We start from the raw sequence: 18099 nt of genomic DNA, 5'->3' as shown, positions 1-18099 counted from the left end.
TGCTAGATGGTGTCTTTTCGGCTGTGTCCACATAGTGTATCACCTTGTTTTAATGAGTAACAATTTACTAGGAATATTGGTTTGAAGGAAGGTGGTGTCATTTAAAAAATAACATGAAAATACATTTTAATTTTACTAGGACACATAATCTGTTGAATAACTGCATCTAATATGTGTTCTACTTTATGTCCCAGTTAAATTCAGTGTCTTTAATCAGGTATACGATCAGATCTATATAGTAATAAATCATAAAATATTTTTGCACCCAATAGTTTCATTTCCTTTTTTACACGGTGAAACCCAGTTTCTGGAAAAAATAGAAAAATTAGCCGAACATGGCAGCACATGCCTGTGGTCCCAGATACTCAGAGGCTGAGATGGGAGAATCTCTAGAGTCCGGGAGGCAGAGGTTGTGGTTAGCTGAGATTGCACCGTTGTGTTCCAGCCTGGGTGACAGAGCAAGATCCTGTCTCAAAAAAATGAAACAGAAGAAAAAATGATTTGAAAGATTGTCCCATACAGTTTAGGACAAAGGGGATAATAGACATGCATAGAAAGAATGTACATTTCAGGTGATAAAGATATACTAGAGAAATCAATGCAGTACTAAGGCAGCCCCAAGGAAAGAGACATCTGTTTATCTGAGGAAAGATAGCAAGAATCAAGGAATACTTAACACAGCAATGTGAGTGATGAAAAAGAAATGGTTAGAATAGTAGAGGAAAACATTTCAGATATCCAGAGTAGGATGTCCACTGGTAAAAGTATAAACGGTTACAGTAATTCTGGAAATCATTGATCATAGGCATAGTGTGTTGTTAAGACTGGTACTACTGGGCCAGGCACAGTGGCTCATGCCTGTAAATCCAGCACTTTGGGATGCTGAGGGAGACGGATCACCTGAGGTCAGGAGTTCAAGATCAGCCTGGTTAACATGGTGAAACCCCATCTCTACTAAAAATACAACAATCAGCTGGGCGTGGTGGTGCATGCCTGTAGTTCCAGCTACTTGGGAAGCTGAGGCAGGAGAATCGCTTGAACCTGGGAGGTGGAGGTTGCAGTGAGCCTAGATCATGCCACTGCACTCCAGCCTGGGCAAAAGGGCGAGACTCCATCTCAAAAAAAGAAAACAAATAAATAAAATGGTACTATTATGAAGTAGAGAACAGTATATACAGTGTTACCATAGATGTTCTTAGTGTATTTTTACACTTTGTTTCATTTCCAATGGTTTTGTTTATTTTTGTTGGGTAGATACATTGGTGAGAAAATCTTTGAGATGTTTTGTACGGCTTGCACTGGTGATATCTAGTGTCCTCGAGTGGTTTGTTGAAGTTTTGGATAACTGAAAGTATTTCTTAAAGAAATAAATATTTCACTAAACTTAGGCTTCATTTAAAACTCTCAATTTATAAAATACTATGTGTTATTTTCCATCTATTTTTATAATGACTTTAGCCTTTATCTAACTCTTCTAAGTAGTTCATTTTAACTAACTGTGGATTTGTCAGCAGAACAAGATTTAGAAGTGACGTCAGAGCAAGAGCCAGAAAGGCTTGAAGGAAGTGAAAATAACAAGCCACAGGTACGTAAAAATTTGAACTTCAATACTGATTTTATATTGTTTTCTTTGCTCTAATGACGTGACATAGACCAAATGAAATTATTTTTCACACTAGCTGTTTGGAATCAATAGATCATAATTTAACATTTAGCTTTGAAAGCATTTTTAATGATATATAAATTTTAAAATATTCTTAGAATCTATAGTTATCTCATAGCTATTGTTTAACTCTTGATATAGAGGCAAACAATTTTTAGAATTTTATGTGGTCTTCCGTTTTTATAACCTCCTTACATGATAAAGAATGTAACATTGAATGTTGCATTTTACTATTTAGCATTAGAAATGATAAACAATTGAACAGTAATGGCCGCTGAGCTAAATTCATGTGAAAGGAGTACTCATTCCCAGTAGTTCAAAATTTGGAGATTTATATTGCCAATCATTAGTGCCAACATTAAATATTTATTTTGGCTTTTGGTCTCTAGTTCACTTCGTTGTCTACATTCAGGGAGAAAATGGGCTTATAAAATCAACCCAATCGTGCCTTGTAGATTGGGACCTTTGGTGTTAAGATACAAACAGTAACTTTGTGACTTATTTCAATGCAGGAAATCAGTAAATATTACTAATATTAAAATCCACTGTCATTAGTGGACCTTGTAATACATTAAAACTGTATTTAAGCACAGAGTGTGTCTAGATACATAACACTATCTTATTATGATAGATCATTGGAATTAAAATTTAAGAATTTGCTTTTTCTGATTGGTGCTGATTCGAGCTCTGAATAATTTAAAGTTTACTCTTCTCCAGTTAATAATCTTTAGAAAAAGTGCTTAAATGCACTGTAGGGCTCAGTCTTTAAGGTGTCGTATGGTAAAATCTTTTTAGATAAAGAAGACTTTGCAATGCTACAAATCATCCACTAATTCATTTTTGGTAGATTTAACACATCATAATTTTTATTTATGTATTTATTTTTAATTTTTTGTGGGTACATAGTAGATATATATGTTTATGGGGTACACAAGATGTTTTGGTTGAGACATGCAATGAGAAATAAGCACATCATGGATATGGGGTATCCATTCCCTCAAGCATTTATCCTTTCAGTTGCAAACAATCACATTACACTCTTTAAGTTATTTTACAATGTAAAATTAAATTATTATTATTATTAAGTTATTACTGACTACAGCCATCCTATTGAAACACATCATAAATTAAGTTGAGTGCAAACAAACAATGACAGTTTGCTGGTTCATGTTTCTCTCCTACTTTAGGGCGAGGTAAATTATTTTTTACTTCTTAATTATAATCCAGTGATTTAGGAGGAGCTAGACATAGAGTAATAATTTTAACAGTCGAATTTAAATTATTTTCTAATTTTAATTATTTTCCAGTTTTTCTTTGTTCTTTTTACTTAGGATTTCTTTGGCTATTGTGGCTTTTTGTTGGTTCCATACGAATTTTAGTTTTTTCTAATTCTGTGAAAAATCATGTTGGTATTTTGATAGAAATTGGGTGGAATCTGCAGGTTGCTTTGGGCAATATGGTCGTTTTAATGCTATCAATTTTTTCAATCCATGAGCATGGGTTTTTTCATTTATTTGTGTCATCAACAGTTTCTCTCACCATATTTTGTAGTTTTCCTTGTATAGATCATTCACCTCCTTGGTTACATATATTCCTAGGTATTTTATTTTGTTTTATTTTTGTTGTTATTTGTAAATGGGATTGTCTTCTTGATTCAGTTCTCACGCTGATTTTGATAGGAATTGGGTGGAATCTGTAGGTTGCTGCAGTAGAGAAATTCTACTGATTTTTGTGTGTTGATCCAGAAACTTTACTAAATTCATTTATCAAAACTAAGGAGGTTTTTGTGGAGTCTTTAGGGTTTTCTAGGCATAAGAGCATACTATCAGTGAATAGAGAAAATTTGATCTCTTCTTTTTTAATTTGGATGCCTTTTATTTCTTTTCTCTTTGCCAATTGCTCTGGCTGGGACTTGCAGTAGCAGGAGAGGTGAAAATGGGCATCCTTGTCTTGTTCCTGTTTACAGAGGAATGCTTTCAACTTTTTCCCTCTTCCATATGATGTTGGCTGTGGGTTTATCATATATTGCCTTTATTATTTTGAGATATGTTCCTTCTATGCCTAGTTTGTTGAGTTTTTATCATGAAAGGATGCTGGATTTTATCAAATGCTTTTTCCACATGTATTGAGATGATTAAAGGTTTTTGTCCTTAATTTTGTGTGTGATGAATCACATTGACTGATTTGCCTAACTTAAGCCCTCCTTGCATCCCTGGAATAAAACGCATTGGATCATAATGTTCTTACTATCTTTTTGATGTGCTGTTGGATTCAGGCTGCTAGCATTTTGTTGTGGATTTTTGCATATCTGTTTATCATGGATACCGGTCTGTAGTGCTCTTTTTATGTTGTGTCCTTGTCTGGTTTTGGTATCAAGTTAATATGGGCTTCATAGAATGAGTTAGTGTGAAGTCTGTCCTCGTCAATTTTATGGAAGAGTTTCAGGAGGATTGGTACCAGCTCTTTTTTGTATGTTTGGTAGATTTTGGCTGTGAATCCATCTGGTCCTGGGCTTTTATTTGTTCAGATGTTTTTTAGTAGTAATTCAGTTTCAGAATTCATTATTGGTTTATTTGGGATTTCTATTTCCTCCTAGTTTAATCTTAGGAGGTTGTATGTTTCCAGGAATTTTTCCATTTCCTCTAGGTTTTTTACTATGGGAGCAAATCATTGTTTATAATAAATAGTCTCTGATGATCCTTTCTATTTCTGTGGTATCAGTTTTAGTGTTTTCTTTCTTATTTCTGATTTTGATTATTTGAATTTTCTCTCATTTTTTTGGTTAGTGTAGCTAGGGCTTTATCAATTATGTTCATCTTTTCAAGGAGTCAGCTGTTGGTTTTTTGATCCTAGGTATTGTTGTTTTGGTTTCTATTTCATTTAGTTCTGCTCTGATCTTTGTCATTTCTTTTTTCTGCTTTGGATTTGGTTTGTGGTTAGTTTTCTAATTTTTTAAGGCCAATGTTAGGTTGTTAATTTATTATTCTTTGTATTATTTTAATGTAGGCATTTAATGTCATAAAATTCCAGTGGACTTAGTATGCTATATTTCCATTGCCATTTGTGTCAAAAAATTTTTTTAATTTCCATCTTCACTTCTTTGCTGACCCAAAGATCATTCCAGTGCATGTTAATTTCTATATATTTCTATAATTTCTGATGCTTCTCTTGGTTAAGATTTCTAGTTTTATTCCACTGTGTTTTCAAAAGATACCTGATATGATTTTGATGTTTAAAAATTTATTGAGACTTATTCTATGGCCTAACATATGGTCTATCTTGGAGAATGTTCCATGTGCTGATGAGTAGGAGGTATGGCTTTTAGTTACTGGGTAGAATGCTCTGTAAATACTGGTTAGATCAGTTTGGTCTGAAATCCAATTTAAGTTCAAATTTTCTTTCTTGATTTTCTGTTTCAATAATTTCTCTAGTAGTGTCAGTGGGGTATTGAAGTTCCCCACTCAGACTGTATTGCTGTCTATCTCTATATGTGGTTCTAATAATATTTGTTGTATAAATCTGAGTGCTCCAGTTTTAGGTTGCATATATATTTAGGATTGTTTTTATCCTGTTGCTAAATTAATCCATTTATTATAATATAATGACATTCTTTGTCTTTTTTACTTTTTTTAATTTAAAGTCTGTTTTATATGATAAAAGTGTAGCTATGCCTGCTCACCTTTGGTTTCTGTTGGCATGGAGTATATTTTTCCCTTCCACTACTTTTGGTCTACAAGTGTCCTTACAGTTAATGTGAGATTGTTGTAAGCAACATGAAGTTCGGTTATGTTTTTAAATCTATTCCACCAATCTATATCTTTTAAGTGGAGCATTAAATCAATTTAAATCCAAGGTTAATATTGATAGATGAGATTTTATTCCTGTTGTAATGTTATGTGTTCCCTGGTTGTTTTAAAAGTTCTTTGTTTCTTGTTTCCTTCTATCTGTGTTTGTGGTCTAATGGAGTTCTGTCATGTTGCCATTTGATTTCTTTCTCTCGCCCTTTGTGTAACTGCTTTTAGAAATCCTGTTAATTTTATTCTATGTTATTTACTGATTTATTTTAGAGACAGGGTCTCACTCTGTCACCCAGACTGGAGTGCAGTGGTGGAATCATAGCTCACTGCAGCCTCAAATTTCCAAGCTCAAGTGATCCTCTTGCCTTGGCCTCTGATATAGTTTGCATGTTTGTCCCCTTCAAATCTCATATTGAAATGTGATTCCTGATGTTGGAGGGGGGCCTGGTAAGAGGCGTTTGCATCATAGGGTCAGATCCCTCATGAATGGTTTAACCCCATCCTTTGGTGAAAGTGAGTTCTTGCTCTGAGTTTACATATCCTTGTTTGAAAGTGTGTGGCACTTCCCCCCTCCATGCTCTCCTACTCAACATGTGCCACACCTGCACTTCCTTTGCATTCCATCATGATTGTAAGCTTCCTGTGGCCCTCGCACCATGTTTCCTGCACAGTGTGCAGAACCATGAGCCAATTAAAGCTGTTTTCTTTATAAATTAACCAGCCTTAGGTATTTCTTTATAACAATCCAAAAATGGCCTAACACAGAAAATTGGTATCAAAGATTGGGTGTTACAATAAAAATACCAGAAAACCAGAAGCAGCTTTGGGTTTGGGTGTTACAATAAAAATACCAGAAAACCAGAAGCAGCTTTGGGTTTGGGCAGTGAGCAGAGACTGGCAGAGTTTGGAGGGCTCAGCAGAAGACAGGAAGATGAGAGAAAGTTTGGAACTTAGAGACTTGTTAAGTGGTCAGAACCAAAATGTGATAGGAATCTGAGCAGTGAAGGCCAGGTCTTAGATGGAATGAAAAAGTTGTTGGGAAATGGAACAAAGATCACCCTTGTTATGCCTTAGGAAAAAATGTGGCTGCATTGTGCCCAAGTCCTAGGGATCTGTGGATATTGAACTTAAAAATGACGACTTAGGGTATTTGACAGAAGAAATTTCTAAGCAGCTAGGAGTTCAAGAAATAGCCTGACTGCTTCTAGCAGCCTACAGTCAGATACAGGAGAAAAGGAATGGCTTAAAGTTGCAACTTGTATTTAAACTGGAAGCAAAGTGTAAAGCTTGGAAAATGTACAACCTGGCCATGTCATAGGGAAAGAAAAAGCCTTTTCAGGAGAGAAATACAATGGGATGTGGAACAGCCACTTGTTAGAGAGATTATCATAACTAAAACATAGCCAAGTTCTAATATCCAAAATGTTGGGGAAAATGACCTGAAGGTGTTTCAGAGCTCTTCCCGGCAGCCCCTTTCATCACAGGCCCAGAGGTCTAGGAAGAAATAATGGTTTCAGGGGGCATGCCCGGGCCCTGTTAACTCTGCTCAGCCTCATGACACTGCTTCTCACAAACATGCCACTTTGGCTTCAGTGGCTCAATGGGGCTTAGGTACAGCTTGGGCTGCCACTCCAGTGAACACAAGCCATAAGCCTTGGTGGCTTCCACATGTTGTTAAACCTGCAGGTGCACAGAATCCAAGAGTGAAGGAGGCTTGGTGGCTGCCACCTAGATTTCAGAGGATGTATGGGAAAACCTGGGTGCCTAGGCAAAAGCCTGCTGCAGGAGCAGAGTCCTCACAGGGAAAAAAAAGCCTCTCCTAGGGCAATGCCAAAGGGAAATATGGGGTTGGATTCCCCACACCAAGTCCCCACTGTGGTACCACCTAGCGGAGCTGTCAGAAGTGGGTTGCTGACATCCAGACCCCAGAATGGTAGATCCACTGGCATCTTGCACCCTTCACCTGGAAAAGCCACAGGCATTCAACTCTAACATGTGAGAGCAGCCACAGGGGCTGCAGCCTGCAAAGCTACAGAAGCAGAGTTGTCAAAGGCCTTGGGGGCCCGCACCTTGCAACCACGTGCCTTGGATGTGAGACATGGAGTCAGAAAAAGGATTATTTCAGAGCTTCAAGATTTAATGACTTCCCTGCTGGGTTTCTGACTTGCCTGGGGCCTGTTGCCCCTTAATTTTGGCCAATTGCTCCCTTTTGGAATGGGAATGGTTGCCCAATGCCTGTAGCATTCTTGTATCTTGGAAGTAAATAACTTCTTTTTGATTTTACAGGCTCATAGGTGTAAGGAACTCATCTCCAAATGCAACTTTGGACTTGGGCCTTGTGACTTTTCAGTTAGTGCTGGAATGAGTTAAGACTTAGAGGAACTTTTTGAATGCATAATTATATTTCAAAATTTGAGAAGGTCATGAGATTTGAGCGGCCAGAGGTGGAATGATATGGCTTGGAAGTTTGTCCCCTTTAAATCTCCTATTGAAATATGATTCCCAGTGTTGGAGTTGGGGCTTGATAGGAGATGACTGGACGATGGGAGCATTTGGCTCCTGAAAGGTTTAGCCCATCCCCTTGCTATTAAGTGAGTTCACATGAGAGCTGCTTGTTTAAAAGTGTGTGGCACCTCCCTCCTCATGCTCCTGTTCTCACTCTTGCTATGTGATGTGCTTGCTTCCCCTTTGCCTTTTGCTGTGATTTTAAGCTTCCTGAGGCTCTCACCAGGAGCAGATGCTAATGTCACACTTACTGCACAGCCTGCAGAACTGTGAGCCAATTAAACTTCCTTTTTTGTAAATTAACCAGCCTCAGGTAATCCTTTATAGCAAGATAAGAATTTCCTACTAAGCCTCCAAGTAGCTAGGACTACAGGCATACACACCACACCCAGCTAATTTATTTTAAATGATTTTTGTAGAAATGCCATCTTGTTACATAGCACAGGCTGGTCTCAAATCCCTGGCCTCAAGTCATCTTCCTGCCTTGGCCTCCCAAAATGCTCACATTGTATGCACGAACCACTGTACACCAGCTGTGAATTTTACACTTCAGTGTGTTTTTATGATGATGAACATTGACAGCTGTTTTCCATGTTTAGGCCTTCTTTGAGCATTTCTTGTAGGGCTGATCTAGTGGTGAAGAATACTCTCAGCATTTGCTGGTCTTGGAAAGACTTTTGTTCTCCTTCATTTATGAAGCTTTTTCTAGCTGGAGAGAAAATTCTTGGATGGCAGTTTATTTCTGAAAGCATTGTGAAAATAGGATCCTAATCTCTTCTGCCTTGTAAGACTTCTGCTGAGAAGTTGGCTGTTAGTTTCATCAGGTTTCTTTTATAGATGACTTGATGCTTTCTTCTTGATGATTGTAGGATTTTTTCATTCCTGTTGACTTTAGACAGTCTGATATCTATATGGCATGGTATAGTCTTTCAGAGTATTCATCTGGTGTTCTTTGGGCCGATTGTGTGGGTGTGTGTGTTTGTGTGTATGTGTGTATGTGTGTATATATATATATATATATATATATATATATATATATATATATATATATATTTCAGTGAGCACCTTCACTTTTTTTGATATCCCAGGAGCCAAAAGAAAAAAGAATTATAAAAGGTGGTGGGAAACAGAATAGCTTAGTGAAGAAAGGGGAAAGATTCCTTTCTCTTCCTGAAGCCCCAAATGTCACATCCTCTAAATCTGGCTGTTTGATGTAAAATCCAGGAGGAAAAGGCAGAAGATGACACATTTTGTGTCTTCGTCTTTTTATTTCTGTTTCTTCCCAGTTAAATGGGTGAAAATTCATAAGAGGTAGCAAAGAATGGATGGAAATAAAAGGACAAAATTTAGAAGAGCCCTTTTGAAATTTTGGAAAATCCTGTCGCATTCACTCACACAGAAATGAAGCTAACTTTATACAAATGTCAGTGATAAAATTATGCTACTTATATCTTATAATTCTACATATAATCCTATATATAATGATAACATAAGTACAAAATATTTTAATGACTAAAATTGTGAAAGTTGAACTGTGAAGCGATAAAATCAATGAAAACAGAACAATTTTTCAATGAATAAAATGATAACAAGTATCCTATCTATGAAACTTTCACTAAAGGCGGAGGGAGAAAGGAAGACACATGCAAGGAATGAAACAGAAGCATCAAGAAAACTACATGATGTCTCCACGGATGACCGTATTGATAATGGGTTAATTCAACAAGGAGAGAATGGAAAAACTGATGGTCAGCAAATTCCTAGGACAGAGCAGGAAGAGTGTGATAGGTAAGCCTACAGCAATATTTAACAGTAGATCATTTCTACTGTACTATAAAAGTAATCCAAATTTGGGCAAATATTCATGATTGACAAATTTTACACTTTTACAAGGGATATTCAGCCTTGCCTGTTGACCATAAAAATGCAGAAAAAAAGAGGTACCATTTTTTCAATTGTATCAATATTTTATTAAAAAATGATAACCAGTGTTGACAAATGTGAGGAAAAAGGGATTCTCATACACTGTGGGTAAATGAAATTGGTAAATTCTTCTTGAATGGTAATTTAGTAGTGTGTCAAAATTTCAAATATGTCATTCCTTTCACCTGACACCTTCAGTGCTGGGACTAGATCCTACAGGAAGCCAAGACTTGTGTGAATACATACACGTTAAGGACTTATATTATATAATTTACAAAAATTTAGTTTCTATAATAAGATTGTTTCCTTCATTGATCCCCTTTTATTCCTGTTGTGGAACTCAGTATTTTAATATGAGTCATTACTCTGTATATTTGATGAGGATAAAATATCCTAGAGTTGAATGGCTTTTATCAAGCACAAAATACTGCCCATGAAACTTTTAGTCTTTCTGTGATATTTATTTATGAATATGAGCAAAATGATGATCAGCTTCCATAATCTAGAAATGTTCAGGTAGTCTTTTTAGTTCTGTAATTTTATAAACTTATAATACCTTGGTTTTGCATTTTTTAAATGTCATATGTATTTAATTTAAAAGATCTTCAAAGTGTTAGACTGTATACTCATATAAGATTCGAAAAATGCAGCTAAACCACAAGAAAATTAGATGGTTCATGATCATGCCACTTAGGTATGATGACCTTGAGAGAACTGCCTTACTCAAGGGGCTCACATTTCCTTTCCATTCACTCTAAAAGTCACTCCAGTAATTTGCCCTCCCATCACTCCTCCAAAATTGTTTTTCTCAAGGTACCACTGATTTTCACTTTAATAAATCCAGCCTTAATTTCTGAGACCTCGTTTTACTCAACCTATCGGCAACGCCTGACTCAACAGAGAACTCTCTAACTCTCTGCTCCTCAGCACTTCCCTCTCTTGGTTTTCAGGATCTCGCTCCCTCACCTGGCTTCTCCTGCCTTTCTAGTCCATCCATCACAGTCTGTTTGGCTTGCTTCTCCTCATCCCCTACCTTTCACACATTGACATGTCCCACCACTCAGTCCTCAGTCTTCTTTCTCATGACTGTTACTACCCTGTGTATTGAGAATGATGTCCAAATGTGTATCTCCAGCCCAGGTCTCTCTCCTTAATTTCAGACGTGAATATCAAACTGCTTCCTTTACGCCTCTCTTTGGTCACCTATTGAGTATTGCAAACTTGTCAGGTCCAAAATCGGGCTTCTGATGCTCTTCTTCGTACCTTCCCCACAGGTAGTCTTTCCTACTTGGGTACATGGCAACTCATCCAGTTGCTCTGCCAATAAGCCTTGGTGTCACCCTTGATTCATCTCCCTCTCTCTTTCTCTGTCTCTGATACCTGACATCTAATCTGTCAGCACATCTTATGAAGCCTATCTTCAAAATATATCCAAAAGCCAGTCTTCCTTCCATCTTCCATGTTCAAGCCACTACCATGTTCTGTCTCGATGAGTGTAACAGACTAGATCCTACAGGAAGCCAGTTGATCTTGTTTCTTTTTCTTAGTTCTCTGTTTATTAATTCTTAGCCCAGAGGACCTGTTAAAACATGTTATATATGGCACTCCTCTGCTCAAAACCTAATTGCCTCTCATTTCTCTCAGAATATATGCCAATGTTCTAGTATCTAAAAGGCAATGTGTGACCTGACCTGTTAGCTCTCCAACTTAAACATCTATTTTTCTATTCCTTTTGCTCCGTTCCAACCATACTGAACTTCTCGCTGTTCCTGAAGCACTCCAGACTTACCTCTGTACTTGGCAGTTCACTCTATCTGGGATGGTTTTCCCTCAGATATCCTCCTGGCTTGCCCCTCCCATTCCTTCAGGTCTTTGCCTAACAGCCACATTCTCAGCAAGACCCTTTCTGGTCATTCTACTATTTCCACCAGCCCTCCTCCCCAACCCATAAACCTTTCATTTCCTGCTTTAGTTTTTCTCCTCTAGGATACTATATATTTTGCCTATCGATTATATTTGTTATCGTGTGTTTACTTCACTCTTGAGTGGGATTCCTATTTATTGCTGTACCCTCAGTGCCTAGAAAAGTGCCTAGCAGATAGTATGTATCAACTTAATAAGTATTTATTAAATGAGTGAATGGAGTTTACCCTGGGTATATTGATTTAGACATTAAATGGATTCTTACTTAAAAACCAATTTGATATGGGTTCATTTTGACAATTTTATCTGGAAGTTATATGCATATTTTGGATTCTGTTGGCTCTTTCCATCTAGGGAGAAAAGCCCAATATTGTGGTTATTCACAAATTATTCTTTTTCTGGTAATTATGATAGTTTTAACTACGGTACTGTGGATCAAAGGAATTGCAAACTTCATTTGTATTTTATTAAGCAAAATAAAATATAGGGGTGGTAGATGTAATTGAGTTGAAAACATTTTCCTAAAGCGTTAGAAGCCTTCAGTGATTGAAAAAAAAGAGGCAAGGTTGGAATTCATTTCCACCTATAGTAGGAGAGATGTGCTGGTCAAGCACAGTCTCTTCTGATGGAGCAGCTGCTGATCTTACATAGGGTTTTGGGAAGAGTGGAGTTGAAGAATTGGCTGAGTTTTAAAGGAATAAATGGGTTGATATCATCTGGAGCAGCATGGTTATCAGAGTGAGATTGTTGTGGATTGGTTGGCATTTCCAGGCTCACTGATTGGAGTGAGTTTGTCTCTGATTGTTTCTCTATCAAAAGCAAGCAGCTGACATTGATTGGTTGGTAGATGAGGCCAGTGGTCATTGACTGAGTAGATTTAAAACTGGTTCTGGGTAGCCACTTGTTGCCATGGCTACCAGTCAGTCCTTTCCTAAGTGGAAGGTGACTTTAACCAGATGCTTTCTGCTCATTAAAACTTTACAGAAAAGCATCTTTGTTTTTTTTTTTTTTTGCTTCTTTCTATTTTACACTTTCTCTTCAGGTTCCTAAGAATCACCTAGATGCCATGTACCCAGTCTTTGTGCTCACATCCTGATCTCTAAGTAGGATGATTTTCATGTACTTTTTTCCTCATGTGCTTCCCTTATATTTTACTGCTTCTGTAAAGCCTTCTTTGTGCTCAGAAATAACTTTTCATTTATCAGCTCTTACATGTTGCATTGTATTATAATTGTGTATTTACCTGTCTTTTGAGGCAGAGAATATACATTTCCTTGTATTTTGTTGGTACTTCATAACAGGTTTTTGTATTAGTAAATGAATTGAGATGGAAAAGAGTTGCAGTTTTATAAAAATTGGGTTTATTATTTTTTGTCTGTAGAATTATTAGAAAACATTATCCTTTTTGATATGAACAGACACTTCTCAAAAGAAGACATTTATGCAGCCAAAAAAACACATGAAAAAATGCTCATCATCACTGGCCATCAGAGAAATGCAAATCAAAACCACAATGAGATACCATCTCACACCAGTTAGAATGGCGATCATTAAAAAGTCAGGAAACAACAGGTGCTGGAGAGGATGTGGAGAAATAGGAACACTTTTACACTGTTGGTGGGACTGTAAACTAGTTCAACCATTGTGGAAGTCAGTGTGGCAATTCCTCAGGGATCTAGAACTAGAAATACCATTTGACTCAGCCATCCCATTACTAGGCATATACCCAAAGGATTATAAATCATGTTGCTATAAAGACACGTGCACACGTATGTTTATTGCAGCACTATTCACAATAGCAAAAACTTGGAACCAACCCAAATGTCCAACAACGATAGACTGGATGAAGAAAATGTGGCACATATACACCATGGAATACTATGCAGCCATAAAAAATGATGAGTTCATGTCCTTTGTAGGGACATGGATGAAACTGGAAACCATCATTCTCAGCAAACTATCGCAAGGACAAAAAACCAAACACCGCATGTTCTCACTCATAGATGGGAATTGAACAATGAGAACACATGGACACAGGAAGGGGAACATCACACACTGGGGACTGTTGTGGGGTCGGGGGAGGGAGGAGGGATAGCATTTGGAGATATACCTAATGCTAAATGATGAGTTAATGGGTGCAGCACACCAACATGGCACATGTATACATATGTAACAAACCTGCACATTGTGCACATGTACCCTAAAACTTAAAGTATAATAAAATAAAATAAAATAAAAAAGAAAACATTATCCTTTTAATGAATTTTTTGAAGTAGTGTCCCTGCCTTGCATATGAAGAAAGTAAAGAAAAATGAACATGAAGAATGGACCACAACAGAATCTGTGACTTCACTAGTATTTAAGAAGGCTGATTTAATAACTCTTGATCTGCTGCAAGTGACTGATGAGAGCAGTTTAACTGAAATAGATGAGGAAGAAAGAAGGTAAAATTGACAAGTTCTTTATTTCTCTGTAAAGGAACGTTAGCAGTGATTACTTTTTCTGAAAATAGAACAGTGAAATATTTCAAAGCTACAGAATACTCAACAGTAGCAATGCTGCTGAAAGATTGATTAAGATAAGGATGAGTGGGTTTGACAAGGAGCAGTTTCAATAAATGGTCACCATGGAACCTTGACTCTAGTGGATGACAGTAGACATCTCTAGAGAGAACATTGTCTGAGAAAGGCAATAAAGAAATGGGTAATAAGTGAAGAAAAATATGGGATTCAAGGGTATTTTCTTCTTTTATTTTAACATAGAAGTTTTTAGAGTATGTTTGTATTCTTTTGTAATTGATCCGGTAGAGAAGGGCATGCTTATGAGATTTAATTTGGTTTGCATGTCTAAGCGTTAGAAAGCTTGATACAGTGTTATTTAAAGATTTATAGTAAACTAATTCTTTTCCCTCCTGCTATTCATATATAATTTTATGGTAAGAGGTTGTTCCTTCAGAATTGAGTTGGAAATGGAATATTCTAATGAAATTGAACATAAAAATGATGACCGAAAAGTTAAACTATTGTAGATAGATTTTTTAAAGTAATGTAATAATAAATGTACAAACATTAGGTCATACTAAATAGTATTTACATAATTCTTGATGATTGTATATATTACAATGCCTTTGACAGTAGCATCATAAATAGCTATGATTTGGTGAGGTACTCAAAAATATCAGATATGTCAACTCTATAGCTGTTTGGCTTCTGGGGAGAAGAGGATGATTTTGTTTATGTACAATAGAAAAGCAAGCTACTGATGATCTATCAAGGATTATTACTCTTAGATTATACAGTTTTCAAGTATAACAACCATATTTTCCTGGACCAACTGACACGTATTGTGTGCTCAAGAAGCATTAGTTGGATGCAGGAATAAACGGTTGAATAGATGAATGAATGCCTGTTGATGGATCTTTAGGAAAAATTGAATTATTCGTTCATTGAAAGTAGGTTTCTAAAATTGCCTAGGTATAAGTTCTTAGTATTTTTTTTAATTGCAAGATTCAGAAAATATTACTTATAGTTTTGGCCAGAAATAGAATGAAAGTCTGGATTAATGTGCTATCATATCACTTAAAAACAGCTGAAAATAAATATTGAGTTCATGGCATGTTGTGAAACACATGTTTTAGAGCCAGAATTCCTGGGTTTGAATGCTGGATCTGCTACCGACCAGCTGTATGGGCTAGGGAAAGTTACATGAGTTTTCTGTCCCTGATTTCTTCCTTCATAAAATAGCTGATATGTTACCTACCTCACATAGTTGCCGTGAGAATTAAAGTACATTTTTACAAGATGTACATTGCTTAGAAGAAAGCATCCAAACTGCTTAGTAAGGCCTGAAAAAGCTAAGTAATATCATTTAAGGGGAGTTTCTCTCATATAAGAACATAAGTAATATTTTCCAAATAGCTTGTTTTCATCAAAAATGACAATAACAAAAAATGGCATATATCTTTTATCAAATAATGCAAGTAACCTGTTTTTCCTTTTGCTGTGGCTGTCAGAAAGCTTACTCTAAATTTAATTTTTGGTTGTATTATTAATTAGTAGTATATTTTCTTTGTCTCTTAATATTGCTTTGTCTGTTTGTAGTTTAATCTCCCTTGTATAAAATAATTGTATTTTCCATTCCCCGTAAAAAAATTACCTGTAGGCTGGGTGCAGTGGCTCACACCTGTAATCCCGCACTTTGGGAGGCCGAAGCAGGTGGATCACGAGGTCAGGAGTAAAGACCAGCCTGACCAACATGGTGAAACCCCGTCTCTACTAAAAATACAAAAATTAGCCAGGTGTGGTGGCGCGTGCCTGTAATCCCAACTATTTGGAAGGCTGAGGCAGGAGAATCGCTTGAACCCAGAGGCGGAGGTTGCAGTGAGCCAAGATCGCACCACTGCACTCCAGCCTGGGTGACAGAGCAAGACTGTGTCTCAAAAGAAGAAAAAAAAATTACCTGTAAACTTTAAGAATAGGAGAAATACAAATACAGAGATTTTATACACAAGACAATAGTTTTAGATATTCTTTGTATTTTACATATTTGTTGTTTGCCTATATATGAACTGTTTGTTGTTTTAGGCTTACAAAGAAAACATCTAATGAGAAGGACAAGGTATTGTTAAAAAATATGTTATCGTGAATATGATTGTTAAAAAATACATTATAAGAGGTAAAGTGAAAAACAGAGAATCTGTGATTGTAAAGACATTTACTTTGAAAAAGTAATTAGAAACAGCAGCCAGCCACCCCTTGAAGGCACTGCTGCCCAAGGAATCCCCACCTACCCTCCAAAGCATTTCCGCCCCCAGCAGCCCCTCTGGAGTGCTTCTATTCACGGCCCTCCATTGCCCCACCAGAGCCCTATCATCCCTAGCACCCAATGGAGTTCTCTTGCCAGTGGTCTGGGAGCACCTTGGTTCCCCCAGGCCATCCAGTGGTCAACCACAAGAGACCAGAGAACAAAGCCACAGGCCCAGTTGCAACCACCTAGGGTTAGAGCACTCAGCACAGGAGTGTGGAGCTGAGCTTTGGCCCTCTGAACGCATCCAGAAATGAAGCCACTCATCTATACCTACATTGCACCACAGTCAAACCCTCAAACATGAAATTATAAAGCCAAAGGACAGCAGCTTAAAAGGAAGAAAGGATATCAGCCTTCACAGATGAGAAAGAACCAGCACAAGAACTCTGGCAGCTCTAAAAGCCAGTGTCTTCTTACCCCCAAATGATCACACTAGCTCCCTGGCAATGCTGCTTAACCAGATGGAGATGGCTGAAATATTCGAAACAGGATTCAATGTTTGTATGGCAAGGAAACTCTTCAGGAAATAAGAGAAGGTTGAAACCCAATCCAAGTAAAGCTGTAAAACAATCCAAGTTGAAAGATGACATAACTATTTTAAGAAAGAACCCAACTCCACTTCTGGGAGTAAAAAATTCCCTACAGGAATTTCAAAATACAATTGGAAGCATTAACAGTAGAATAGGCCAAGCTGAGGAAAGAATCTCTGACATTGAAGAGTGCTCCATCAAGGCAAAACATGCGGACAAAAATATAAAACAAAATGTTTAATGATCAAACCTCTGAGAAATATGGGATTGTGTAAAGAGAACAAAACAATGACTCAGTAGCAATCTCGAAAGATTAGAAGAGAGTACACCCAATTTGGAGAACATATTTTAAGATATTGCCCACAAAAATTTCCCCAGTCTCACCAGAGAGGTGAAAACACACATTCAAGAAATTCACAGAACACCTGTCAGATGTTACACCAGATGACCATCCCCAAGACACATAGTCATTTGGTTCTCCAAGGGCAACACAGAAGAGAAAATCTTACAGACAGCTAGACTAGAACAGGGGCAGGTTACTGTGAAAGGAACCCCAACAGGCTAAAAGCAGACCTTTCAGCAGAAACTTTACAAGCCGGAAGGGATTGGGGGCCTATTTTGAACATTCTTAAAGAAAAGAAATTCCAACCAAGAATTTCGTGTCCCACTAAAGTAAGCTTTGTAAGCAAGGGAGAAATTAAATCCTTTTCATTTGAAATACAAACCTCGAATATAAATGGTCTAAATGCTCTACTGAAAAAACACACGGTGGCAATTGGATAAAGAAGCAAGTCCCAACTGTCTACAAGAGACTCATCTCATAAGTAATAACACCCATTGGCCCAAAGGAAAAGGATGGAGAAAGATCTATTGGGTGAACAGAAAACAAAACAAAGGGCTGGGGTTGCTATTCTTACATAAGATAAAACAGACTTTAAACCAACAACAATCA

The 18099-nt window shown here is 37.1% G+C and overlaps 1 protein-coding gene across 3 annotated transcripts in view; it reads left to right on the top strand.

Annotated features, from left to right (window-relative positions):
* LOC117975541 (ankyrin repeat domain-containing protein 26-like) overlaps positions 1 to 18099 on the top strand; it is an 82723-nt gene that overhangs the window by 13945 nt on the left and 50679 nt on the right. Inside the window, exons 7-10 of one of the 3 annotated variants that reach the window (XM_055097121.2) lie at positions 1515 to 1585; positions 9587 to 9753; positions 14088 to 14255; positions 16395 to 16428. In XM_055097121.2, coding sequence (XP_054953096.2) covers positions 1515 to 1585; positions 9587 to 9753; positions 14088 to 14255; positions 16395 to 16428 — 440 coding nt within the window. Of the gene's footprint in view, positions 1 to 1511; positions 1586 to 9586; positions 9754 to 14084; positions 14256 to 16394; positions 16429 to 18099 lie in introns of all 3 variants that reach the window. The other 2 variants (XM_063595895.1, XM_063595894.1) reach the window with 2 other exon arrangements.

This window comes from Pan paniscus, chromosome 14 (assembly GCF_029289425.2).
Source record: "Pan paniscus chromosome 14, NHGRI_mPanPan1-v2.0_pri, whole genome shotgun sequence".
NCBI classification, from domain to species: Eukaryota; Metazoa; Chordata; class Mammalia; order Primates; family Hominidae; genus Pan; species Pan paniscus.
The sequence above is the reverse complement of the archived record's forward strand: the minus strand, read 5'-3'. Positions and strand labels throughout refer to the sequence as shown.